The 26895-nt window shown below is 42.5% G+C and overlaps 1 protein-coding gene across 1 annotated transcript in view; it reads left to right on the top strand.

Annotated features, from left to right (window-relative positions):
• cacna1eb (calcium channel, voltage-dependent, R type, alpha 1E subunit b) overlaps positions 1-6262 on the top strand; it is a 372975-nt gene extending 366713 nt beyond the window's left edge. Inside the window, exons 45-46 of the mRNA XM_073871730.1 lie at positions 4677-4819; positions 5074-6262. Of these exons, the coding sequence (XP_073727831.1) occupies positions 4677-4819; positions 5074-5634 (704 nt within the window). The 3' untranslated portion in view covers positions 5635-6262. The remainder of the gene's footprint in view (positions 1-4676; positions 4820-5073) is intronic.
• Positions 6263-26895: the final 20633 nt, after the last annotated feature.

The following is a 26895-nucleotide window of genomic DNA, read 5'->3' as shown; positions in this document are numbered from 1 at the left end:
CTTCTCACTATAGAGAAAGTTTACAGGATTCAGCTCGCTGTTCATCCTTCCACATTCAAAGTTTTTTTTCCATCAAGGTAGAACCCATGCAAGCAATGGTGCTAGAAAAAAAGGTTTTAACTCTCCTGAAAATTGAGAATGCCCCCCCCCCAGAGATTCATACCAGGTTTAACAGACTGTATTTTATAGTTCCCAAGAAGGATGGAGGGCTTTGGCCAATTTTAGATCTGACATCTCAATCTGTAAATACAAGTTTAAAATGCTAGCTATTGTGGCTGAAATCAGATTCGAGGACTGGTTCACTACAATAGATCTGAGAGATGCGTACTTCCACATCTCCATACTTCTACAAGGTTTCTGAAGTTTGCTTTCGGGGACAAAGCATATCATTGTCGAGTACTTCCATTCGGTCTAGCTCTCTATCCTCACACGTTCACAAAATGCATGCCCTTGCTCCACTGAGACTTCAGGAGATCCGCATATAGACAACTGGCTAGTGTTGCGCAGTCCCACAAGTGCAGTTCAGCATTGAGATGTCATCCTTGGTCATATGGAACATCTGGGGTTACAACTCAACACCAAGTAAAGCAGATTAACACCCCCAGCAAAAAGCAATGTTTCTTGGGGTGATCTGGGATTCGATGATGATAAAAGCACATCTGTCCCCTGCATGTACCGAGAATATTTGGCAAAAGGATCCAGGATCATATTAGTTTGCCTTCACATTGTAAAGTTCTTCAAAGACTGTTAGGTCTGATGGCGGCAGCGCCCAACGTGATTCAATTTGGCCTGCTGCACATGAGACCTCTTTAGTGGTGGCTCAAAAGCTTATGGTTTTTACTGAGGGGAATCTGTTCCGTATGAACATATAAATATGTAGAAAACTATGGTTTCTCAACCAGTGTCTGAAATTGGGAGCACAATGTCACAGGAAAATAGTGACAACAGATGCCTCCCTCACAGGTTGGAAAGCGGTAGAGGAAGGCCGTTCAGCGAAAGGCCTGTGTAGAAAGCAGCATCTTCTTTGGCATATAAACTGCCTAAAGATGTTAACTGTGGTTCGGGCAGTGAAACACTTCCTCCCTGCCCTCAGAGGCCATCATTGTCTTTGTGAGAATGGACAACATGTCTGTGGTCTCTTATATCAATCACCAGGAAGTTCTAAGGTTGTGCCCTCTGAACAGACTGGTGGATTAGATTCTCCTATGGGCCCAAGGGAAATTTCTGTCCATCAGGGCCATGTATATTCCAGGAACCAAGAATGTGGGAGCAAGCCCGGGGAATGGAGACTCCACCCCAAGGTGGTGGAACAGATATGGACCAAATATGGTGGAGCGGAGATAGACATTGAGACATTGTCCGCTACGTTTTTTCCTTACATATCCGGCCGGCCTAAGTATGGTTCTCAGACCTCTTAGCTCTCCTAGCAGGTAAACAATTGAAGATTCCTTTGAAGAGGGGCCTTTTAATGCAGGCCGGGGGTTCCATATTTCACCCCTGCCCGGAAATGTGGAAATTGTGGGTATGACCCCTGAAGGTGACCCACAGCTGAAGTTGTTGAGAACATGCTTTATTATAGAGCTACATCCACCAGGAACCTATATACTTTAAAGTGGAGAGTTTTTTACTTTCTGGTGTAATGAGAGAAACATTAACCCGGTTATCTGCCTAGTGGTTTTAGTACTGGAGTTCCTACAAGACTACAAGATTTTCTTCAGGTCTTATGCCATCAACTCTAAGAGTATATACAGCAGCTATAGCTGCCCTATCCCTTAGTGGTTTGTTTCCTGTGTGGCACTTTGAGGATGAGGCCTCCTACTCAAGTGAGAGTTCCAGCATGGGACCTTACGATAGTTGTAGAATGGATGACTACAGCACCCTTTGAACATATTGAATTCAGTACAGATAAACATCTGTCATTCAAATGATCAATTCTGTTGGCCATCACCTCTATGAGGGTAGGTGACCTTCAGGCATTTTCTGCTTCTTTTTCATGTCTGAAGTTCACTCCTGGCAAGATTCTTCACCCGAGACCTGTGGCTAAGACACTGGTTCTCGAGGCTTTTTTTCCTCCCCCTCACAAGTTGGCAGAGCAACAAAACCTACACTTATTATGTCCTGTTAGGGCATAAGAGTAGTATGACCAACTTTTGGTTTGCTTTGGAGCCTTAAATAGGGGTCAACCTGCCTCCAAACAGACTATAAGCAAGTGGGTCATAGAAGCTATCCCTTTAGCATATGATGTGCGTGGATTGCCTTCAGCTATGCTAATCAAGGCCCACACTACAAGGAGTATGGCATCCTCTCAGGCCCTTTTATCTGGGGTCTCTATGCAAGATGTATGTGATGAAACCTCTCTTCTTTACCTGGTAACCAGGTTCTTATGTCCTGATCTGTGTTAAGACATCTTCACAATGGAACAGACACAAATTTTTATGGCATAGTGGGCATACATTCCCCAAAGTGTCATTTCATGATGCAGCGTCAAGTTACCTCGAAAGGGAACGTCTCGGGTACGACTTTAACCTCGGTTCCTTGAGATAGGGAATGAGACGCTGCATCTCATTACCATAACTCCTTGTGCCTGTAGTGCTCGCTTCATTTCCAGAAGCTGTAATGCATTGCTGGCGCCCCCATTTTATACCCTCCGGTTCCGTTGCACTCTGGATGTCATCACTCGCCACCTATAAGACAGACTAGTTTTACCGATTATTTAGGGCCAATCCCATTTCTCTGTCTTACCCCTTCCCCTTCCCCTACCACTTTGTCTTACCCCTAGCCCTTGTCCCTCAAAACCAAGTGTTAAGCGCTAGGGGTGAAAACATACCCCTATGAAATGAGACACCGCTTGGTTATGGTTACGTCATCATACATCGTCGTTTGCTGGCTGCAACATCACCAGATGCGACAAATGTTGATCACAAACTTCCAAGATGCCGAGTGCAAGTGTAAGCAAAAGTGAATCAGCCGCCGAGTTTCTTCTGGCGTCCCTGTGTGATACAGGAAAAAAGCAAGTAGTGTTATGCACTGATATCAAACGAAATTCGCTGCTAACATTAATGGAATTTAGTTAAAACTGTAGACAAGCATGCAGTCCATTCATGGCTAGTTAGAGAAATACGGGAATGTTGTGCAAATCAGCAAATACGGGAATGTTGTGCAAATCAGTAGCAAACTAGCGAAATTTTAAAACATTTAAATTAAGAACATAATTCAAATATATATGAACAGGACTGTGCAGAGCACAAAACAAGACGTTAGTAATTTTTAAATTAATTATTAAGCCGAAAATACTTACATTTATGGGACTCTCTGGACGCTCTGGCCGCCATTTTTGCCGGTTGTGCAGTGTATTCTGGGTACCCCTTGGTTTCAAGTAAGCTTGCGGAAATTCTTGGTTTTAAGGGTTATCTACCACTTGCCCTTAGCCCTACCCCTTGATCAAAACGAGAATTGGGATAGCCCTTAGTCTCACGTGAACGTGCAAAACTAAGGGGTAGGGGTAAGGGTAAGGGGTAAGACAGAGAAATGGGATTGGCCCTAAGATGCGCGAACGCTGTGGCGTTCTTCCCCAAAGTGTAATTTCATGACGCAACGTTTGTTCCCTATCTCAGGGAACCACGGTTAGTCATAACAGAGACGTTTTTATGAGCTATTATGCCTGCATCATAGGGCATAAAGTATGCCCTTACTTGCCATTATAAATACAGGTTTCATAGAAAGTGTTACAGAAATGGGTCATTGCTACAATTCTAAAATGTAAATCTAAAAGTTATTTCACTACACACAGTTTCACTATTTACATTAGACACAACATTGCATATGAATGGAATTTTTTAATAATTTTAAAGACAGTAACTTGACTTTCCACTGCTCTTCAATTTACATGAACTTGTTGAAGTTAAAACCGAGATTTTTGATGTAAATTTGAATGTGTTATAAACATCAGTTGGCCATGGGGACAGGGGATCATGTTTGAGGCCCCAGTTAGGAAAAAGGCTACTTAATGTTAATCAGGCTAACAAAGAATACATATTCAGTAAATATCAATAAAACACATATCATTGAAATGTCCATGTGACATCAATTTGACGTCTAAACCATGACATTGATTTGATGTAAACTGAATGGTAAACATATTGGCCTGCTTATACATTCAATCAATTAGGTATTAACTTACTTAAAAATATGTTATACAGTTGTCAGTCTGAAACGCCTACTTCCATACTATATAGTAGGTGAAAAGAAGTAGGCAAGGCGAGGAGTATGTCTGAATTCATACTATTCCAAACAAAAGGCAAAAAGTACCCGGATGAACTATTACTACTGGCAAGATCCCGAAGTGTTAATTCTATGGACTCTTTACTATCCCATGAGCCCATAAGGGAGAGGAGTTATCCAATGAAGAAGACGGAGGGACATTGTGTTATTAAAAAATGTCCAGAAGCGGTAACGCGCTCTATTCAAACGCAAATACATATATTAAACAGCTGTCCCTTGTGGGTAATACCAAAACTTGTACTGGGGACATAAAAGTTACTGTATTGTAGGAATGGCCCAAATGTTTATTTCATAATAGATGTATATGCATCCGTTCTCTCATCACATAATTTGTATACTGTAGTTAATCTGCCTTGGTTATGTGACATTTACCATCTTGCATTACTCTTTAACAGTTTCCCGTTCAGACCAAACCCAGTACATGGAAAAGGTGCGTGGGCGCCCCAAAGAGCAGCGGCTGCAACTGTCCCCAGATAACTGTAAATCTCCCCGCTCCCGGTCTCCCAGTGAAGAGAGGATACATGGTGTCACTAGACAGGTAAACAAACAGCTCAATTCATTTCTTTCTAAAGGCGCTTTCTTAACACAAGTCACTGACTTAGGCATGAAAATCGCTGCATATCATATCACAGGTGATTTTACAAGGTACCTGCATAAACCATCAAATTGTCAGACTAATGAGTGAAATTAGTGCATTACAAGGCTAGCAGTGGAGAACACTATGAGTCACTTTAAAAAAAACTTAAAAATTGTATTACTTGACTCATAGTCCTAAATATGATTTCTTTTTAGGGCAACAGCTCAGAGAGCCCTGTTCCCTCCACCTCAGAGTCCAGCACACCGAGCGGTAAACGTCGTCTATCCCAAACCTCCACCTGCTCACGTCCTCATATTTCTTACTCGCCATTAGTGTGTCACACGCAGTCTTCACCGCAAACTAATGAGGATGACGATGACCCTGCCATTCAGCAGATGTTAGCCTGTTGTGGTCCTGCTATATGGGATAACAGTGCTGAAGACCAGCAGGAGAAACGAGTGAGACAGCAGGAGAGCCTACATTTTAAAGTGGATGAATATCTGAGTTCATCTGCCCACCAATACCCTTCTGATTCATTTCTTGCTCTGCAAGAGGAAGAGCACAGCCCGGACACTTCTGCGCCTATGGAAACTCTCACTTTTGAGGCAGCGGTGGCCACCAGTCTGGGCCGTGCTAACACGATCAGCGCATCTGTGCGCACAAGGTCACGCGTTGGGTGGCAGGTGCCCAATGGACACTTCCGGAAGAGACTGGCACAGAGTGTATCTGTCGCTGGTGGTGAAGCCCTCAGTGACACGGAAGATGACAAGTACTAGAATTGTTGGTATTCAAGAGACACAACTGGACACAGAGGGATTTCTAGGACATTGAGGTGGATACTCATCTTCATAGAAGGAGGAGCAATATATAAGAGGCGTTGTTTAAATATGTAAACATACTCATGAGGAGGGAGGAAAGACCTCTTATATTCACATTTCACTTAATTGGAAAGAAACACACATATCAGGGCCTTTTGGAAGCTTTATTTCCTAGTGGGGAAAGAATGTTAATGGTTTGTCTTACCATGTTTTTTTCTAAATTCCATTGTTCAATTAATTTCTGCACCCACATTTTTTAAATGTCCTAATAATGAAAATACTACTGCTTCAAAATGTAAAAAAAAATTCAAAAAGGCCACTGTAAGTAAATGGGCAGTAGAGACTATTGACAGATGATTAACTACATTATATATTCTACAAAATAAAATTGATGAAAATGAAAATGTTTTTTCAAATATAAAGTTATGATTAAACTTTGCATTTAAAGTTATGTTTATCCAAAATATAAAATAATGACAGCTGTAATGAAGGGAAAACTCTAACAAAGGTTCAGAGAAACGATAAAGGTATCACAGTTAAATCTGATGTCAGATCAAAAATCAATAAAATGTTGTATTTTACCCTGTTTAGTTTTCTGCTGCTTTTGTTTCTTGGGGCTTTTTCATCCAGAGTTTTGAAAAAACAATAACAACAACATTCTCAGTTCTTCACTAACACACAACTGTGTTTTACTGTGATATTTCTCCCAAACTAAGATGACTCTTGCAGGATTCAGACTGCTGTCACTAGGAGCTTGAGTCAAGTTAAGCTTGAGTAATTGCCTATAAATAATTATATAGGCATTAAAGACAATAAAGATGGTACATTTTTAATGGATTTTTGATATCTTGAAATGTATGATGTAATCAGGAAGTGCCTAATGTCTACTCCCAGCAGGTACCTTGATATCAAATTGACAAAAAATGTTAGTAAAGACTTGATCTTAGTGCTTTAAGTGGGCCGGTAGGCGCCAGTACTCCATACCACCACTTCCAAATATAGCTCTTGAGCGTACCACCACCTCTCCGTGTATCCAGAACGTGCTTTAAGCGTACCGGAATGCTCATTCGCACATCTGTTTAAATCAGAGGTTTTAATCCTTTGGCTGTGCTGCCGCTTTTCAGAGCGCCCTTCACAATCTACCCTTCCTAATTCGTCCCACCGAGAGCAGAGACTACATTACCCATACACCCTTGAGTTTTACAAGTTAAAAGTGCTTGCATCGCTTTTGCTGCTGTCAGTCAGTGTCAATGTGGTCTGGAGAGGTGTGTGTTTGTGTGTGAAATCCGCAACCATAGCTGCTCAGTTAAAATAAAAATACAATGAACACTTAATATGCCCTCCTTGTATTAGACTCTGAGTAGTAAAAGAACAAGGTCAGAATCAGAGGACTCGCTGGCTGACATCCTGCCAAGCCAGAATGATATCGCTGCAGGTCTGACGCAAGCTTTATCCAATACCCTTTTGTAGGTACGTGACAATCTCCGCTGTCGCGGCTGTCAGTTTGGTTCCCCTCGACGCAACTTCGGGTTTCCTCAGGCGATGTGCAGAGTAAAAACATTCTTGAAATTGTAATATACAATTAGTTTAATTGCTAAACTACAAATGAACGATAATTTAATGAATTTGAACGACGCGCACAGTAGTTTTACCACCCGCAAAATGGAAAACAAAAATAAAAATAAAGTGATGACTTCAAATGGCCAGTATTTTGTTATTCTTGAACACATAGACATGGTCTTGGTGTCATTTTAAAGGTTTTTTTAAGCTCTTTCTATCTGAACAACTAGTTTTAGCATTTAACCATGTTGGAAATATATCTACATATCTACCTTTTGCACATTTTATTTATGTTCAGTAGCTAATTCTAGCTAAAGCAAATCCACAAACTTATAAAAGGATTTATTATTTTTTACATGGTCATCTGTTGACTGCTGAATATAAACCCCCTTCAATATAGGAGGAGTCGAGTCAGCAAAAAAACAAAAACAAAAATAGAGTACCGGCACCTCTTTTGGGCCACTTAAAGCACTGCTTGATCTGTAAAACATAATCTTAAGGTCAGTTTAGACAGCAATTTCTTCCAGTTGTGAAAATATTAAGTTGCTCGAACAGCAACCATTTGTCAATTGATATTCAAATAATGATGCGAGATTGACATCAAACACTGTTGTCAAAAAAGCAGGTCAAACATCCAAATCAAACCATAAAAACTTGATGTCTAGACCATTTCACATACAAACACTCATGTCCTTTTTATAATGCTCATTCAATAACAAAGCTTTCACTGCTGTTTCACACCACACCTGTAGATAGCACTATGCTAGTAGTCTGAGGCTTAGCAATATGGCAATTGCCTGGGGCCCCGTATTTGAGGGAGCCTCCAAGGGCTGAATTTTTTATCAATCCAAAATTTTAATATTAATAAAACGTAACTCAACTGCATGTCTGAATCCCCCTTTGTGGGGCCCCCTCTCATTCTGCTCATATGCTCTTGATGCTTTTACCCCCTGTTTCAAACTGGCATAGGCATTGTACGTTAAACTTGCGGTTCTGGCAGCCAAAAATGAAAGAAGCAGCAACAAGTAAGAGAAAAAGATGAAACAGGATAGTGGTAAAAAATGGCGAGATAATGAAGATTGGTTTACTGTAAGGGTTAATGACATAAAAAGTTTGGTTCCAAAATAAAAAAAAAAGTTTTTTGATTATGCATTCCAATTAATATCAATCAGACTGCAGTTAACTAAAAATACGATCAAGGGTCGTGTGGCCAGGACGGTCACGGGTCGTGTGGCCAGGACGGTCACGGGTCGTGTGGCCAGGACGGTCACGGGTCGTGTGGCCAGAACGGTCACGGGTCGTCTGGCCAGGACGGAAGAGGAAACAGAAGAGCAGAAAGCAGACCAAACACACCACAGGGCCATGGCAAATACAGGAAGCACAGGACGTACCTCCATTGCCAAAGGAACCATTGAACTGGACATAACTGGACTTAGAATCCTAGCTGTCCATACAGACATCAACTGGGCATCCATCAAACTAGACATCAATTGTCGGGTCTTGGCATGAACTGGAGAGGTTGGTGAAGCAGCCATTTTGTGAAGTGACTTGGGTGTGACAGCCATCTTGTGCAGTGGCTCAGGTGAAGGCACGGCGGCCATCTTGATAGCAGATGCAGGGATGACAGTGGCCCTCTGGAAGATAGGTGTGGTTGTGGTGATGGCTCTCTGGACAACAAGTACAGGTATGACGGTAGCCATCTTAAAAACAGGTGCTGGCATAGTGACAGCCATCTTGGGCACAGTTACAGGTAAGACAGCAGACATCTTGGGAACAGGGACAGGCATGGCGGTAGCCATCTTGGAAACAGAAACAGGCTTAGTGGCGGCCATATTAGAAACAGAGATAGGCATGGTGGCGGCCTTCTTGGAAACAGAGACAGACATAGGCATGGCTTTAACTGGCTTTTGTGAACCAGACATAACATGAGCTGGCTCTTGTGTAGTAGTTGTGGTTGAACTGTAGTGCTCTTCATCTACCATTCCCACAGTAAAGGAGAGCCACTCATTAACAATGCAAAGTCAATATATCGCTCTAAGGACCAGGTTGAGACATTTTGTGGTATTCGCTGACTTAAATCCTCATTAAGTCCTTCATCAAACAAATCCTTGAGTGCCAACATCATTAAATCCTACCTGGTCGCTTAAATTCAGGAAGTCCTGAACATACTCCTCAATGGAGCAGTAGCTGGATTAGCAAAAACACTGGATTCATGCTGCTGGCTGGAATAAATAATCCTCCGCTAGATTCGGGTATAGGCTAAGTATTCTGTAACAAGGGCTGCTTACACAAAGTGAGTTAGAGTGAGAGACAAATCCATATGCAGAGAAGTTTTATTAAAGTATCCCAAAAGGGCAGGCAAACATATCCAAACAGGGTGATCCAAAAACGTAATCCAAAATGCAGGCAAAGGGGTCAAAACTAGGAATGCACAATCTTGATTTTTCATGCCCGGTTTTATACAGATTTTAAAAATAAGTATTAGTTTCTCAATAATCAAAATCAGAGAGTCAATTGAAAGGGTTTAGCAAATCTGTGTATTAACCGTTTCCTTCAATCACATAGCAAAACAAAAACACTTTAGAGATACAGAAATTTAATAAACGGGTTACCATTCACACACAGCAATCTTCAACCCAACCAAAAGTTGAAAAAATAAAACATAAGGGTACTCAATTAAATGGCAGGTAACCTCAAAAGACATGGAAAAAACATCCAAGACACACATTCCTGCCAACCCAACAAAACACAAAGGAAAAACTATAGTAAATAATTATTGATCTAAATATATGTGTGTTATGTGTGGTGTGGTGTTATGTGCGGTATTTCTTATGTGGTGCGTCAGAGAATAAGTACTTGCAGGTCGTAGAAGTGAAAGTTAGTCACATCAGGAAGGGGTTGTGGTACCTGTTCTGTTGTCACTCTGGTTACCCACGAACCAAACAGCACGTCGAGCTCTCACATCGGCATCACACTCTTTCGAGACTCCGTGTAATACACTGCTTCCAAGACGTTAAGTTAGCTCCGCTGCTAATGTATACACAGCTTCCGGGACTCCGAGTTAGCTCCGCTGCTAATGTTTCCACAGCATCCGAGACTCCGAGGTAGCTCCGCTGCTCGCAGTATACACAGCTTCCGAGACTCTTAGTTAGCTCCGCTGCTTGCAGTATACACAGCTTCCGAGACTCCGAGTTTGCTCCGCTGCTTGCAGTATACACAGCTTCCGAGACTCTGAGTTTGCTCCGCTGCTCGCAGTATACACAGCTTCCGAGACTCCGAGTTTGCTCCACTGCTCGCAGTATACACAGCTTCCGAGACTCAGAGTTTTACACTTATTCTCAATCAATAGTACTCACAAATAACGTCCGCTTACACCAACACACACACCTTTTTGGTTAGTTTCCGCTCCTTTTTAAACTCTCTTGGAGCTTTATTTCCGGGTCAGATGACGTCACGGTGTAATTTAAAGGGGCAGATACCTGTATCGCCACACTTCCCCTCCCTAGAGGAAAACAACCCATGGTTGTATAAGAGAACGTGTCATTAAAATTCTAGAAACTCCTCATCGTCAGAGGTGTCTTGGAACATTTCATCAAGTTTTTTTTTTTCTTGTTTTTCAATCTCCTTAGCTGTTGGAAAACATTGTTTAAGATTGCAGACATGTGCAGTGCGGACGTCCTCTCCTGTTGATTCCAACGCAATCTGGTAATTTACAGGTCCCAACTGCTGAATGATGCGGTATGGCCCCTTCCATCTTGGTGCTAATTTGGCACTGAACTTGTTTTGTGCACTGGATAAGGGAAAATTCCTCTTCTATTTTTATTGTAGCTCCTTAGCTGTCTCATCCGAGCTTTGATGTTTTGATGCCAGATGTTGAATAACATCATAGTTAGGAATGGTCTGGGGTGAGTGTGGTTCCTTGCAGTATTTTATCCATCGGTCCCTGCAACTTCCGTCCCAATTGGAGTTCCGCAGGGGTCATACCAATTGTCTCCTGTGTTGCAGAGTTTATGGCAAAACGAAGCTCAGGTAAGAACTGGTCCCACTTGTTATGACTGTTCTGTTCCACATAGGATGAAATCATGGATTTAATTACACGATTGACTCGCTCAGTCATGTTAGTTTGTGGGTGATAGGCAGTGGTTAGTTTTGGGGTGATGTTCCACTTGTTGCATAACTCCTTAAAGATAGTTGAGATAAACTGCGATCCTCTATCTGAAAGAATGAAGTTAGGAACTCCCCATTGGGCAGGATTTCTTTTCTCAGGACTGTAGCAATAGTCTGGGCATTGGCATTCCGCATTGGAAATAATTCGGTCCATCTTGAATAGTAATCCACAAAAACTAGGAGGTATTCATGTTGGGTAGTGCTGCAAGGGAAGGGTCCCATTATATCTACCCCTAACATCTCATTAGGCCGAGTAGTGGTAATTGGTTGAAGTTTCCCTGCAGGCTTTTGGTTTTCACTCCTCAAAGTTTGACACTTGGTACATCGTTAACATGACTTTTTACATCTCTCCACATGTTTGGCCAGAAAGCCACTTCTTGGATTCGTTTGTAGGTTTTGAAAATTCCTACATGTCCACTCAGAGGACTTGAGTGGTAGTGTTGAAGAATAGTAGGAATGAGACTGTGAGGAATGTATACTCTGTACTGGAATTGATTCGTGGTGAGGTGAGTTTTGTGATAAAGTTTATCCTCAATGATTTCATACCTCTCTTTCAGGATGTCGTTCACTGCTAGAGTTTTGATTATGTTTGAGATTTCAGGTTCCTTCTGTTGTTCCTCCCAAACAACCGCACCAGAGATAGGAAAGTCGGCTTCATCAGTTTTCCCAGCATACAGGTTGCAACCATGGAGAGTGGAAATTCTTGAAAGGGCATCAGATGCTGCATTTAACTGTCCCTTCCTGTATTCAATGACGAAGTCACATTTTTGTAATTTCAGAGCCCATCTGATAAAGCGTTGGTGGTTTTTACCGAGCTTAGTACCCATTGTAATGCAGAATGGTCTGTAACCACGGTGAACATCTTGGGTTCAAGGTAATGCTGCCACCGTTCCAAAGCCCACACTACTGCGAGACATTCTTTCTCGGTTGTAGAGTAGTTTGTTTCAGGCTTGTTCAAACTTCTGCTTGCGAAGGTGAGGTAAGCTTTCAGTGTGTTAAAAGCTTGTTCGCACTGGGGAGACCAAACAAATTGCTGTCCCTTCTTCTTTAGAACATTTAGGGGTTCAGCAATCTGAGAAAAATTTGCAACAAATCTGTGGTACCACCCAGCTAGTCCAAGGAAACGCTGGACTTCTTTGAGGTTGAGATCATCTGTGTGTCGTCCAAATGTAGTAAAAGTTAATTTAAGATGATCACCTTTAATCATGGAATTGGATGGTGGGTTAGAAACTGTGTCATTTATCACTGGTGTTGAGTGGCACGTATCAGATACCTGTATAGTTTGGGTTGATTGGGTTCCAGTGTCCTTACGCATCTCCTCTTTGAGGGCTTCTACATTGGTTTGACATGTTACCCCTTGAGAAGTACATTGATCAATCAGAGTCTGTTCATCCATTCTGTTGGAGGATGCTGACAATACAGCCTGTGGGGGTGGAACAGAGCTTAGTAAGGCAAGACTGTTATACCAACTGAGGGTCCTGGTTTTAGAGTGTCTTACAGGTACTGTAGCCTTCCTTGGTTGGAACGGATATTTCACTTCTGGAAATAACTTGAAATTGTAAGTTTTGTCTGTAACATTAATTTGTAACCCACTGAAAAAAATGAAATCTAAGCCCAACACGATTGCATAGGCAAGGGCATCAGGACAAGACAGCAGCAGGTATAGTGAAAACTTGAGAGTGTATCTGGATTTGTAGGCTCCACCATCCTAAAGGTCCTAAACCTCTGCTTTTCCATTAGCGAGATATAGAGGACCTAGAGACCATGGCTGAAGTGTATCATGTGGGTTGAGTTCCTTCTGAAGATCCTCATGTATTAATGTATAACTTGCTCCTCTGTCAAGGATGGCCTTGCCTGTCCAACTAATTGCTGAGGTACAATGGCAGGAGGTGTAGCAGCAGGGGTGAATTTGGATTTCTTGGAACTTGACTTGTCTTTAACTGCTGTAGCAACAGAGTTATTTGTGATTTGATTTCCATTTGAGTGTTGGCCCTGCAGCTGAAGTGAAGGTAGGGGATAACATCTGCACCTGTGTTCCAGCATAGATAGTGGTAAGTGGAGGTGGCATACCATATAAGTTAGGACCTTGAAAAGAATGTTCAATAAGGGTAGGGTTTTGTCGTTGAGAATTGGGTGGCCACTGTGGAGTAGAAATGCTGGGTGCATCCAACTCTTCCATATCCACAAAAGTGGATTGTGATGGAGGCGGGGTAGTGGCCATCTCTTGTATGTTTGTATGTATGTATGTTTGTATGTAAATGAATAAATAACTGCCTTTCAAGATTTACAAAAATAACATATTAATTGCCATTCAACAAAAACAAATTTTAAACTCCCACATTCACAGAGACATGAATAAGCATATTTTTCATTTAAATGAAAATAATTGTAAACATTGGCTGAATCCGAAACCGCATACTGCCATACTATATAGTAGGCAAAAAGTAGTAGGCGAACGAATAGTATGTCCGAAACCTTGCGAGATTCAGAGGCACGTGTACTTAAGTATCGTCCAAAACCGCCTACTTACTGAAAATGTAGTAGGGGAAACAGCACGTGAACAGAGTAGTACGTCCGAATCCTCAGTATCCATAAAATCAGTAGGCGAGAAATCCCCGGATGCCCTACTGAGTCCGCCCAGATTCTGAAGCGTGCATCGGATGGACACTTCTATCCCAGCTTTACCATGATGCCACGGGAAAGGAAAGCAATCGACCGGAGACCAGCCAATCGGGTAATTTCGATACGTTACACAGGACTGTTCCTCAGCACCCTGACTTCACGCACAGACCCAGGATATACCACAAACTGATTCATTAAAATAGAGCTGTATCACAGCTGTGTTGATATGATAGTAAATATGTGATGGTTTGTTAGAAAAATACATTTGAATAAAGTTTTGTTTCATATGGGATTCACTTCTATACATTTTCATTTATTGTGATGGTTTATTCATTCATTTTTTTATTCATGTTTCCTGTTGTTTTAAGTAAATACAAGAGATTGCTTCACTAAAATGTATATAATCACATTGCCTGTAATGTCTAGTTTGTATTCAAGCAGCTGTCACGTGACAATAGATATTAAATTACAACCTGCTTGTTTTACTTATTTTTGTCCACTACAAAATCATGTAATATCTGTAACACTGACAGAGACCGTAGTAGAGTTGTCAAGTTACTGATGCAATCAGGTGTTAGTGCACCTGTCCATCATACACACGCATATGTTTTCATGTCTTTTAGGATTGTTCGAGTTTATGCACCGCTGTAAGAACCAACAGGTGGATGACATCAAAGTACCGTGAGAGCGATTCCAGAAATCATACGGAGAAGACTGATTTCGTTTTGCTCTCGCGGTATTGTGATGTCAATCTCCTGTCGATTCTTGTGGTTCCACATGAACTCGAACAAGTCTACTACGTCATATGTCACATGATAACGTCAATATGGCGGATACTGTCCATACTTAACCCGAACGTAGGTACTGTCTTAGCGCACGTTAAGTAGGTACCCAGTGAAATTCAGTACCTACACAGTAAGTATGCGATTTCGGATTCAGCCATTGTCTATTTACAATTCACTATTTTCACAGTGCCTAAATGTTCACACTTTTACCCATTCAACAAAAAAGTTAAGCAGACCTGAGATAGTTCAAAGTTCCCATAATTCAAAAGAGATTTACACATCCAAAACAACACAGTGGTTGCACCAAATATCAAAAAAATGGGTCAATGTTTAAAATGTCCATGCTGTTTTTCAGACATCATTTCAAACAGTTCACACACAATCAATATTCATAGTCAATTTTCATTGGCTTATGTGATTTCAAAGTTGACACAATTCAAGACAATATTCACATAGCAAAAAAAAATAATCACATAATTCAGTAATTCACATTCAATGGTTCCATTCAGTGGTTAAAGTTCAATAATTCACATTCAACAGTTCAATATTCAGTGGTTAAAGTTCAATAATGCACATTCAATAGTTCAGTAATTCAGGTCCCTGTTTGGGCGCCACTTATGTAACGGTGGTCGTCCCAAATTGGCGTTTTAGCACATAATAAGAGTCCCAAAAAAAATTTATGTGAAGTTCGGGCGCCAGACCAGATTAATTCTGATCAATTAGATATCATGTTTCCTTGATAGTTCAGAAACCAACCATTACACAACAAACACAGTATTCAAAATAAGTATTAGTTTCTCAATAATCTAAATCAGAGAGTCAATTGAAATGGTTTAGCAAATCTGTGTATCAACCGTTTCCTTCAATCACATAACAAAACAAAAACACTTTAGAGATACAGAAATTTAATAAACAGGTTACCATTCACAGACAGCAATCTTCAACCCAACCAAAAGTAATAAATAAAACATAAGGGTACCCAATTAAATGGAAGGAAACCTCAAAAGATATGGAAAACACATCCAAGACACACATTCGTCCTGCCAACCCAACCTGTATCACCACAAGTTTGGAGTGAGATAACATCTGTTAGGGGAGTGTGGATCCATTTGCAAATCTTTATTAGTATCACACAGCAGTTTAAACAAAGGCAATGCAATGTAAAGGTTGGACAGGAAGGTAAACACAGACACGGATTGGGGCAGCCAGATAGCAATCGTAATCGTTAACACAGTCCAGTATCGGGGCAGGCAGAGAGCAATCGTAGTCATTAACACAGTCCAGTATAGGGGCAGGCAGAGAGCAATCGTAAACAAGTAAACAGTCCAAGGTTGAGGCTGGCAGCTAAACATCAATAATCCGAAAGGCAGTCCAATAGTGATCACCAGGGAAACAAAACACGGGGAAAACAGGGAAATAACGCTCAGTAGTGCTGCACGGGCCAAAACAAGACTTCGCAAAGAGCGCTTGTGTGTGTCCCAGGTATATAGGCAGGATGTTGAGCGACAGGTGGAGTGTATTCAGCGGTGTGTGTGGCATAGTGGGAAATGTAGTTCAAGTTAGAAGTCGGGTGAATGTGATGTTTGAACACCGGGGCCGTTTGCGCTGACATCCGTAACAGAACCCCCCCCCCCCAGGGACGGGTTTTTCCTCGGACGGCCACGGGGGCGAGGGGCCGGCTTATTCTGATGAGACCTGTGGAAGACAGTTATGAGATTTGGATCCAAGATGTCCTTAGCGTCCTCCCACAATCTCTCCTCCGGGCCGTACCCCTCCCAGCCTACCAGGTACTGGATGTTGGATCCTCGCCATCTGGAGTTTAAGAGCTCGTGTACCAGGAAGGCTTCCTCACCATCCACGATGAGTGGGGGGGTCCCGTTGAGACTCTACAGCCGTCCCCGGATTCTCTGTGGGTTTGAGCAGGAAAACATGAAAAGTGGGGGAGATACGATAATTAGCAGGCAGTTGGAGACGAAAAGACAGGATTAATTTGTTTTATGATTTTGAATGGACCTACATACATGGGACTTAGTTTCTTGCATGGTAGTCGAAGCCGGATGTCTTTGGTGGAGAGCCATGCGAATTGACCTGGTTTGTATGAAGGTTGTGGTCATCTGCACTGATCTGCCTGTTTCTTGGATCTTCTGACTGCACGTGAAAGATGAACGTAAGCTTGTTTCCAGGTTTCTTGACTTTTGTTAAACCACTCATCCACAGCAGGGACTTCTGATGGCTCGTCATCCCACGGGAGCATAGGCGGTTGGAACCCGAGTATACATTGGAAGGGAGAGAGACCCGTAGCAGTTTTAGTGATGGAATTCTGTGCGTATTCGGCCCAAGGTAAGAAACAAACTGTGGGTGATATCCGGATGTAAGGCTTTCCATACCCTAGATGTGAATTGGGGTCCACGGTCCGACACAATATCCTCAGGGAGTCCGTAATATCTGAAAACGTGACGTACCAGTTGTTCAGCTGTTTCTAGAGCTGACGGGAGTTTGGGCATGGGGACAAATCTGCAGGCTTTAGAAAAACGGTCAACGACTGTAAGGATTATGGTATTACCTTGGGAGAGGGGTAAATCAGTGACAAAATCTACAGCAATATGAGACCAGGGCCTTTTGGGTATTTCCAGGGACTGAAGAAGACCTGCCGGGGATTGGTGGAGAGATTTATTAGCTGCGCATGTGATACAAGCATTGACAAACGTGGAAACATCCTCATGCATAGATTGCCACCAAAATTTGTTTCTCAGCTTTTGTAGTGCAGTGTTAATACCTGGATGTCCTGAGCTGGGAGAGATGTGTACCCATTGGATGAGGTGTCATCTGAATTTGGGTGGGACAAACGTGCGATCGATGGGGCACCCGCTAGGTGGTGGTTTCTGAGCGTTGGCTTGGTTAATTTCCTGAACTACATTCCAATGCACAGGTGCAACCCATTCAGAGCGATCTTTAAAACAGACACGAACATGCAGCAGCTTGCCATAGGGCAATACTTCCGGGTTTAAAAAGTTGCGGAAGGGCGCCACCTAGTGGATAATAGCGGTATTGCGGAAAGACGGAAATACTCGTCGTTGGCGGGGAAGCGTTTTCTCTTGATTGACGAGATATCTCGTCAATGGCGGGGAAAGAGTTAAAGAGTTCATTCTTTTTTTGGGTGTTTACTGTCTGCTGCTGGTAACAACCAGAACTGTCTGCAGTCTGCTAGAGCACCCAGAACCAGAGTTATACACTATCAGAGACAGTATTTACAACATTAAAAAATAAAATTTGGTGTTTTATCATATAAAAAAACACATAAATAACAATATTTGTCACAAACAGCAGCTTTTTATGTAACTTCAAAGGGTTTTCTGCAAAATTATATAAAGATATTGCATTTATTCCACTGTATGTGGTTATGGGAGCACTTCAAATGGTTTTTGGCAGAAATTGTATACCAAAAGCGTATTATTCCTCCCATCAGTTGGAGTAAAATAACTTTTGCATTTATTATGATAGAGAAAAAATTCTTTTTTCCCCTGTAAGCTGGCAATTGCGGGAATCAAACAAAACTGTCTGCAGGTTTCGTTACCACTCAGGGCCAGAGTTATACACTTTTAAATACAGACTTTAGAAAAAAAACATCAAAAAGCGCCTATTTATTTTTGTGTTTATTAGAGGACTGACAACACATACAACCATGTTGAGCCCTTTTAACAGTGTTTTATGTAATTTCAAAGGGTTTCCTGTAAAATGATACCAAACTTTTGTATGTGCACCTCTGCTTGTGGGTATGAGAAGCTTTTGAAATTGGGTAGGCCAAAGCCAGGCGAAAATCCCCAAAATAGCCTCAGAGTGTAAGAGGTTTGGAGAGAGATAAGGTTACATGTTTAGTACTACATGGCAATAATAATGAAATACATCTCTGGTCCTTTCATTCATTTCAGGAAGCCTCTACGTTAGAGTCAGGTAAGTTAAAGCTTCTGATTGCAAAGCAGCTGGGGAGTTTTTTAACAAATCAAGCATAATTTAACACGTTTTTGGCTATATTCAAGATTATTTACAGCATTGTCGGATCTTGCTCTTCTAACTTTCACTCTGTGCGTGCACGCACCGCGCATCCACGTGATTGACATCAGAGGAGCGCGAGAAAAATTCGAGACAGCTAAACTCGACAGATAACTTCCCTGCGCCTCGTCCATTAATTGTATATAGTAGGAAAAGTTATCAGTCTCTTAGAAATATAAGGTGTGAGTGTGCGTGTATCTCACAGTAAATGCATGAGACTTGAGAGCCCTGCGAATGTAGCCTACTGTTGTTAATCTCCGCAATTAACTTGTCCTTTACAGATATTGCAGCTTGCAATCTTAATGTCCTGCGCACAGATTTCGAAATGCTTTTACACAAAAGACATGTTTGCGAATGATAAAAATGTAGTCTTTGCACGCGGGTGCACTTCCGGAAAAATTGGCCGAAAAAATACAAAAACCGGCCGGTTGCTGATCGTGCAAAAACCAGCTGGAAAAACACAAGACAAATGGTAAATGGACTGCATTTATATAGCGCTTTTAACAGACCTATGGCCATCCAAAGCGCTTTACCCATTCACTCACACATTCATACACCGACGGTGGTGTCAGCCATGCAAGGCGCCATCCAGCTTGTCGGGAGCAGCTGGGGTTAGGTATTTTGCTCAAGGAAATCGCGACACTTGGTCCGGTGGACCCGGGGATTGAACCACCAACCTTCCGGTTTGTAGACAACCTACATGAACCACTGAGCCACTGCCTCTCCAAAACCATTACAGTTATATAAAGAAATTATAATAACGTTTACAATACTGTGTTTTTCTTTGGACCCACTTGTAACTCTCTGCTGTCATTGCTGCCTCCTTCCAGGCCCAGATTGGCCATTGGGAGGACTGGAAGAAATTCCCGGTGGGCCGGTCTGTTGTTTTGGCCACGAGGGCCGGTGTTGTCACGCCACCGGGTTGAAGGTTGCTGTCCCTATGCTGCCTGCACTCACAGCAGCCCCACTCGCGTAATTTGTATAAAAAGCTATCGCCGTGAACACGAATTTTGTTTTAGATGCGCCTAGATTTAAAATAAACTTGAGCGCGACTTGATACAAACGCCCTCAAGGAAAAGGATCTACTAATCTTTTTTTTTAAATCTAAGTCATAGATGTAACAATGAATCTCTGTAAAAAGTCATTATTCATAGTTTACTGCAAGAGTAACAAAAATCAATTTAATCCAAAAATCGGTTTACTGAAAAAAATGTACATTTCATATAAATGTGATGTTCCCTTTCAGTGGGTCACTACAACGGCACGTTGTGACATATGAATTGGGAACCGCTCCACGGGGACCTATGTACTTCGAGAAACTAACAAAACGCCAATGAACTTGGCATGCAGGTATTTGCATAATGCCGGCACCGCCCCGCCAGGTGCATATATAAGCAGCAGGTGCATAATACCAAATGAGCTTTATTTGCTTCGAAAGCCGGCAGGATCTCTGCTCATGAGAAGCTCTCTAAACTCCAGGAAATACACTGGTTGGACTTCAGCACCACAGCGGAATCTTCACAGTTTCCATCTCTTTACTTTTCTCAGTTTGAACTTGAGTTGAGTGTGTGCGTTGCCTCGCCGCTGTGTGTTTCACAAACTCAGCACTGAAAGAGTGATTTCCTCTAAAAAAGTTACACGTTCGAGCTTTGTGTCTTTTTGAAGACAGCCACTCGTTAGTGTCACGGTTGGGTCCGTCTTTTTAAAGATGTCATTCCGGCCGTGCTCCGTTTCTGGATGACGTGTGTTCATCGCTCCCCGGGATGGCCACGATCATTGTGTCACGTGTCTGGGGCTCTAGCATGCTGAAGCGGCATTTTGTCCATAATCTAAAAGACAGTTTTTCACGTGTGAATGCAAAACATGTTGGGTGATACAGACTGACAAACTCGGGTAAACATATCTGCAGATACCTGTCAGCTATAGAGGGAATGCATTGACGTCACTTTTCCACGTGACCACGCCAGAACTCGCGCCCGTTGAGTGGCTAACCTTCAACAAAATGGCTGGCTTTCATAGCGGCTGCGGCGCGAATGCCAGTAAAACTAACTATTATCAGCATAAATTGAATTTAGTTGGACTTGATAGCAGAGTTGGACAATACTTAGTTACATTAGTAACATTTTCAAAGCATCTGTGCTTTATTAGGGTGTTTGTATTGGGTAAAATTGTACTTCACTACACAGTCTAAAGCATAGAATTAAAATGTGTATTCTTTAATATTGCATATTGCAATTTATATAATACCTAATTACATTAAAATTGTGTACTTTCACTTGAATAAAAGTGTGTTAATGTACTTAAATATTAAATGTAAAACAAACACGTGTATTTATGAAATTTAATAAATAAAAATTTCTGATAATATGCTTTTGAATGTATGTTTTCCAAAGAAAAACACAGATAAAATACAAATACTTGAAAAAATACTTTTAAGTCCCTAAATCGAAGTATAAACAGTGGGGCGATAGGGCTTTTGCTGTTGCTTGTCCTAATAAGCTCCCCCCTGACATGCGTACTATAACCGAGGTTGCCCTTTTCAAAACCAAACTTAAAATGTATTTGTTTAAATTGCCATTTGATACGCAGTAGTGGTGTAACTTGATGATTAAGTAATTATAGCTTAGTGTTTCTATGTTTTATAATTTTTGCTTTCTTTCCTTTATTTGTATGTTGTGTCTTTAATTGATGTGTTATTTGTATCTGATGTGAAGCACTTTGGACACCTTGTGGCTGCTGTAAAGTGCTATAGAAATAAAGTTGATTTGATTTGATTAAGGAGAAAGTAAAACCTCTGCTTGATATTGACCCTAGCAACTTATCAACCCACGTGGTCTGTGGACGTTGGCATGAACGATCAATTTACTTCTCCTTTGGTGTTATTTGTCAGTCTGTAAAATGATAGCTCTGAATTCTTGTTAATCTGTTAGTACAGTCTATCACACAACAGCTGTTTCCCATTTCGACGAGTTTTCACCTTTTTTTCGTCGATGTCACGCTGTACTCAAATGCTGCCGCTGTCTTTTGCCACTCAGTGAGCGTAACCAGGGGCGCCGTAAGGGGGGGGGGGGTTAGGACGATTCTAAGGGCCCATGAACTTATGAGGGCCCCAGCCAAGGACTGTGCTGCACACGCAACCCCCTTAAGCTGAGCCCTCTTAAGCCCGGAATACACTGCAGGATTTTTGCCCTCTTATAAGATCATTAACTTATCACACTGTGCGACATGTATTGTTTAAACTAGGGTACGACAGGCACGATGATGACACGGAAGCTTCGGAGGCATATGTGCACTTCCTTACTATAAATGCAGTTTACACAATGTGACGCTGGAGCAATACAATGCAGTTTTCTTTCCACTGTAAAGTCTTCGCTCTGTTCAACTCACCACAGCCCTTATAAGCTGTTTTAATTAAAGTAGCTCGTATAAGCTAATTAACATAAACAAGTGTTAACAGAGTGCGTTTTAAATAAGACAAAAAGAAGATACGTTTCACTTTATCAGCCACGCAGTCGCTCTGACTGGCGCATTTTTATTAAAACAAAATAAACACCTGATTTCACTCAGTCATTAATTAGGTCACATGACCACTCGCAATGTGACTGGGTTGCCTGTCCCAAACAGAAAATAAACAAAAATACAAATACAAATACAAATGAGAGCATACAATTTACAGATGTCAACACCCCCACTTGCTCTCACATTGTTAATTTCATCATTTCCAAGCATATATATACAAAGTTCATACACCAAACATAAACAAATTAAATTTCATCAACTTAAGCTTTGTTGCTGGTTTAGTAAGTACATCAGCAAACATTTCTTCAGTTGGACAGTACTTCAGACTCATTCTGCCTTCATTAATCACTGACCTCACAAAATGATATTTGATGTCAACATGTTTACATCTTTGTCTGTACACAGGATTTTTTGCTAAAGCTATAGCACCCTGATTGTCTTCATAGATTACACCATTACACCATCAATGTCAGTAGGCTGTCTCTTGGTCTTCTATGAGACCAATGGACCATTTCTATTTAGGCTAATGCAATAACCTGTTGTACTCCGTCTGTCAATGACATCGGCTGCCCAATTTGCATCACTGTATGCATGTATAAAGTTTTCCTTTGCACCTTTTATGTAACACAGTTCTTTGTCTCTCGTGCCTTGCAAATATCTTAAAACATGCTTTACAGTATTCCACTGTTCTATGGTTGGCTCATTAAAATATTGTGCTAATTTACTCACTACAAAACTTAGATCAGGCCTTGTACATGTTGCCAGGTAAATTAAGCTGCCTACAGCTTCCCTGTATTTCCTGGCATCATTCATTACATCAGCATCTTCTGTGTAATTCAGTTTTTGCTCACAAGGGACAGATCTGGGTTTACAGTTTTGCATGTCAAATTTTTCAAGTAGTTTCTCAACATACACATGTTGTGACATTTTGACAAAATCAACACCTTGCTCAAAGGTGAAATGTGTCACCTTTATGCCAAGAAAATGTGTTTTCCTAAATCCTTCATTTTAAACTTTAACATGAGCATCTCTTTCACATCTTTAAGCACATTCATATCACTGGCAGCAATAATCAAGTCATCAACCCAAATAATTATGAAAACTTTCTCAGTTTTTGTTACTTTTGTGTACACACAATGATCTGCTGGATTTTGAACAAACTTGTTTTCACATAGATAATCATGTAACATTCTGTTCCAGTTTCTGCCAGACTGTTTAAGTCCATACAATGATTTTTCAAGTTTACACACCAATTTTTCATTGCTTTGAGATTTCACCTTATAACCCTCTGGCTGTTCCATATAAATCTCACATTCTATTGGTGCATGTGTCACAGGCCGGGGCGGACCCAAAGATAGCTAAACAAGGTCACGCCCCTTCCTAGTTTCCACCTCGAGGAGGTTCCCAAGACCACCCCAATGACCAGACAGACAAGTATACTAATATTAAAATAACACTTTATTAAATATTTAAAAGAAAAGGGGGAAGGGCAATTTAAAAGCAACTCTTCTTCTGGTCTCCAGGACCACTTCCAGTGCAGCGGGGGCTAGGACTCCTTCCCCAGAGGGACCCTGCTATCCGTGGCGCCCTCCGCTTCTCCTGGAGGCAAAACAGGAAAGTCTAATTAGTGCTGTGTTTGAAGTTTTTCGTCGATACCTATTCCTGTCACCGGTCTGAGGTACTTGTGTCCTTCTCTGCCCCTTGAGGTTCCTGGCATCCCCTTCGGGCCGTGCCGGAGGAACCAGATGGATGAAGTCCGCAGGCAAGGTGATCCAGACAGGGGTAAAGAGGTTTGTCTCGCTGGGACCTTTGTGCTCCTCTTCGTAGCATGCTGGGGACAAAGGTAAGTTACACCACACAGGTAAAGTATTTTCAACAGGAGCAAGAGGGTCAACACTCTGGGGTTTTTACCTTCTTCTTCACAGCGGGCTAGAAGACAGAGGTGAGCTGCACCACACAGGGTAGGTATTACACGCAAGGTAAGAGGCTTACTACACTGGGTCTTGTACGTTCCTCTTCACAGCGGGCTGGAAGACAAAGGTAAGCTGCACCACACAGATCAGGTATTTCACACACAGGTAAGAGGCTTAATACACTAGGTCTTTTATGCTCCTCTTCACAGCGGCCTAAAAGGCAGAGGTAAGTTGCACCACACAGGTAAGGTATTGCACACAACGGTAAGAGGCTTACTACACTGGGTCTTGTACGTTCCTCCTTCACAGCGGCCTAAAAGGCAGAGGTAAGTTGCACCACACAGGTAAGGTATTGCACACAAAGGTAGGAGGCTCAATACACTGGGTCTTGTACGTTCCTCTTCACAGCGGCCTAAAAGGCAGAGGTAAGTTGCACCACACAGGTAAGGTATTGCACACAACGGTAAGAGGCTTACTACACTGGGTCTTGTACGTTCCTCCTTCACAGCGGCCTAAAAGGCAGAGGTAAGTTGCACCACACAGGTAAGGTATTGCACACAAAGGTAGGAGGCTCAATACACTGGGTCTTGTACGTTATGTTTCACAGCAAGCTAGAAGACAGAGGTAAGTTGCACCACACAGGTAAGATATTGCACACAAAGGTAAGAGGTTTAATGCACTGGGTCTTGTACGTTCCTCTTCGCAGCGGCCTAAAAGGCAGAGGTAAGTTGCACCACACAGGTAAGATATTGAATGGTCGTCTTACCCAACACGTGTTTCGGGGGCAGTGGATCCACAAGGCTACACACCAGGGGGCGCCGGGTATGATGCGTACGGCCTGAACGCTTCCCTAGTTCCTTCCCCTCCACTCTGGTCTTGGGGGTACTGACTGGGGCGAACTCTCGACGAGGCTCCGTACGGGGATGATGGATGCGCGTGCACTTGCACTACGGGATGACCCCCAGCGCCACACAGCAGGTGTCGTGCGTTTCGTTTACTCACACGGCCGCCCGCTGGGATTCCCTACTGCCCACGCTCGGGATGAGTATGGATCACGGCTGACGTACCGGAGGTCCCACCTCCCAGATTGGTTCTCCTTCTGCTGGGGTGACCACAACGCGCTGGTGTCCTCCCAAGGATACTCCTGGACTGAGGGCGGCACCTGGTTCTACCAACACAGCACACACAGCAATTCTTAGTGCACACACCCACAAAGTAAAGTCCAGACTCACCCACAGCAATTTTCACACGTTACGTGACTCCAAACAGGTGCTCAGCTCGACCAAGGTCCCTGAGAGGGGATTCGTTGGGTACAATTTCCACACCAAAAAGGAGAGGATAGTAGTAGTGACCGTGGGACCTCTTCGTCGTATGGACTACGCCTCGCTCGGCTCGCCCACCCTGTGCTCGTCCGGTGGGGCCGGTCGCTCGGTCGAGGAAACTTCCAAACCTATTTTAGACACACAAGCTGGCAGCAAACATACTCCATATAACTGATGGCAGTGGTACTCACGTGAAAGCGGGGGCGAACTCCGAGCAGAGATCTCCCACTCGCCTAGATGTTAGTTCCCGGCTCACCTATGCTTTCTCTCCCCGTAGGGCCGCTATACAGCACCACACTCACAACCCGCTTCGGGTACACCTCATCGCAAACACTAGCAGCGTTGTATGCGGTACTCACATGCCCAGCTCTTCACAGATGCTCTGTAACTCCCTCACTGTTGACTCGATCCTATCACGTCAGTATTATAATCACACTTCACCCAGTCACCTCTCTTCTCTTTCCTTCCAGTTACACCATCAACGGCTCCCGCTTCCTTCCCTAAGGGAACAGTGTACAGCACGTACACAGCTCTGCACAGCAGTAATCAAACGCACCAAAAAGCACCCCGTTTGAGTTTTCAATGGTCTTCTTATACTCTCCTTTCCCTCTTCATTATCCTATCAGCAATCGCTGCATTAATCGATCGCACCTGTGCATAGTATGGCCTGATTTCGCCCTCGGGGAAACCCCGGAAATTCCGGTGTTCAGAATCAGTCGTCCGGGCGGAACTATCGTCGGGCGGAACCCACCTTCCATACTTTTGGTTCCGCCCTCGCGAATCGTCACCTGGTGGCACATGTAAATATGCAGTTTTTACATCCATCTGATGGACAATCAAATCTTCCTGTACTGCTTTTTGCATCATCACTCTGATACTAGTCATGCTAGCAGTAGGAGAAAAAGTCTCATCATAGTTAACACCTTTCTCTTGACTGTACCCTTTAGCAACATATCGTGCTTTGTACTTGTCTGATCCATCACTGTTCTTCTTAATTGCATAGACCCATTTTCCCCCCACTACTTCTTTACCATCAGGCAGGTTGGTCAGGGTAAATGTACAATTTTCTCTCAGTGACTCAATTTCCTCATCCATAGCTTTAACCCATTCATTTGCATTTACTGATGTTACAGCTTGTTTGTAGGTTTGGGGCACATTACACACAAGTCTGTAACAGTAATCAATATTAGTCACATCACCTTCAATACCACAAACATAATCACCCAAATAGGTTGGTTTTTTCCTGTCTCTTGCAGGATTTCTCCTTTCAGGTTCATCGTC

Source organism: Misgurnus anguillicaudatus, chromosome 2, assembly GCF_027580225.2.
Source record: "Misgurnus anguillicaudatus chromosome 2, ASM2758022v2, whole genome shotgun sequence".
Lineage (NCBI taxonomy): Eukaryota > Metazoa > Chordata > Actinopteri > Cypriniformes > Cobitidae > Misgurnus > Misgurnus anguillicaudatus.
This window is presented reverse-complemented; position numbering and strand designations above follow the sequence as displayed.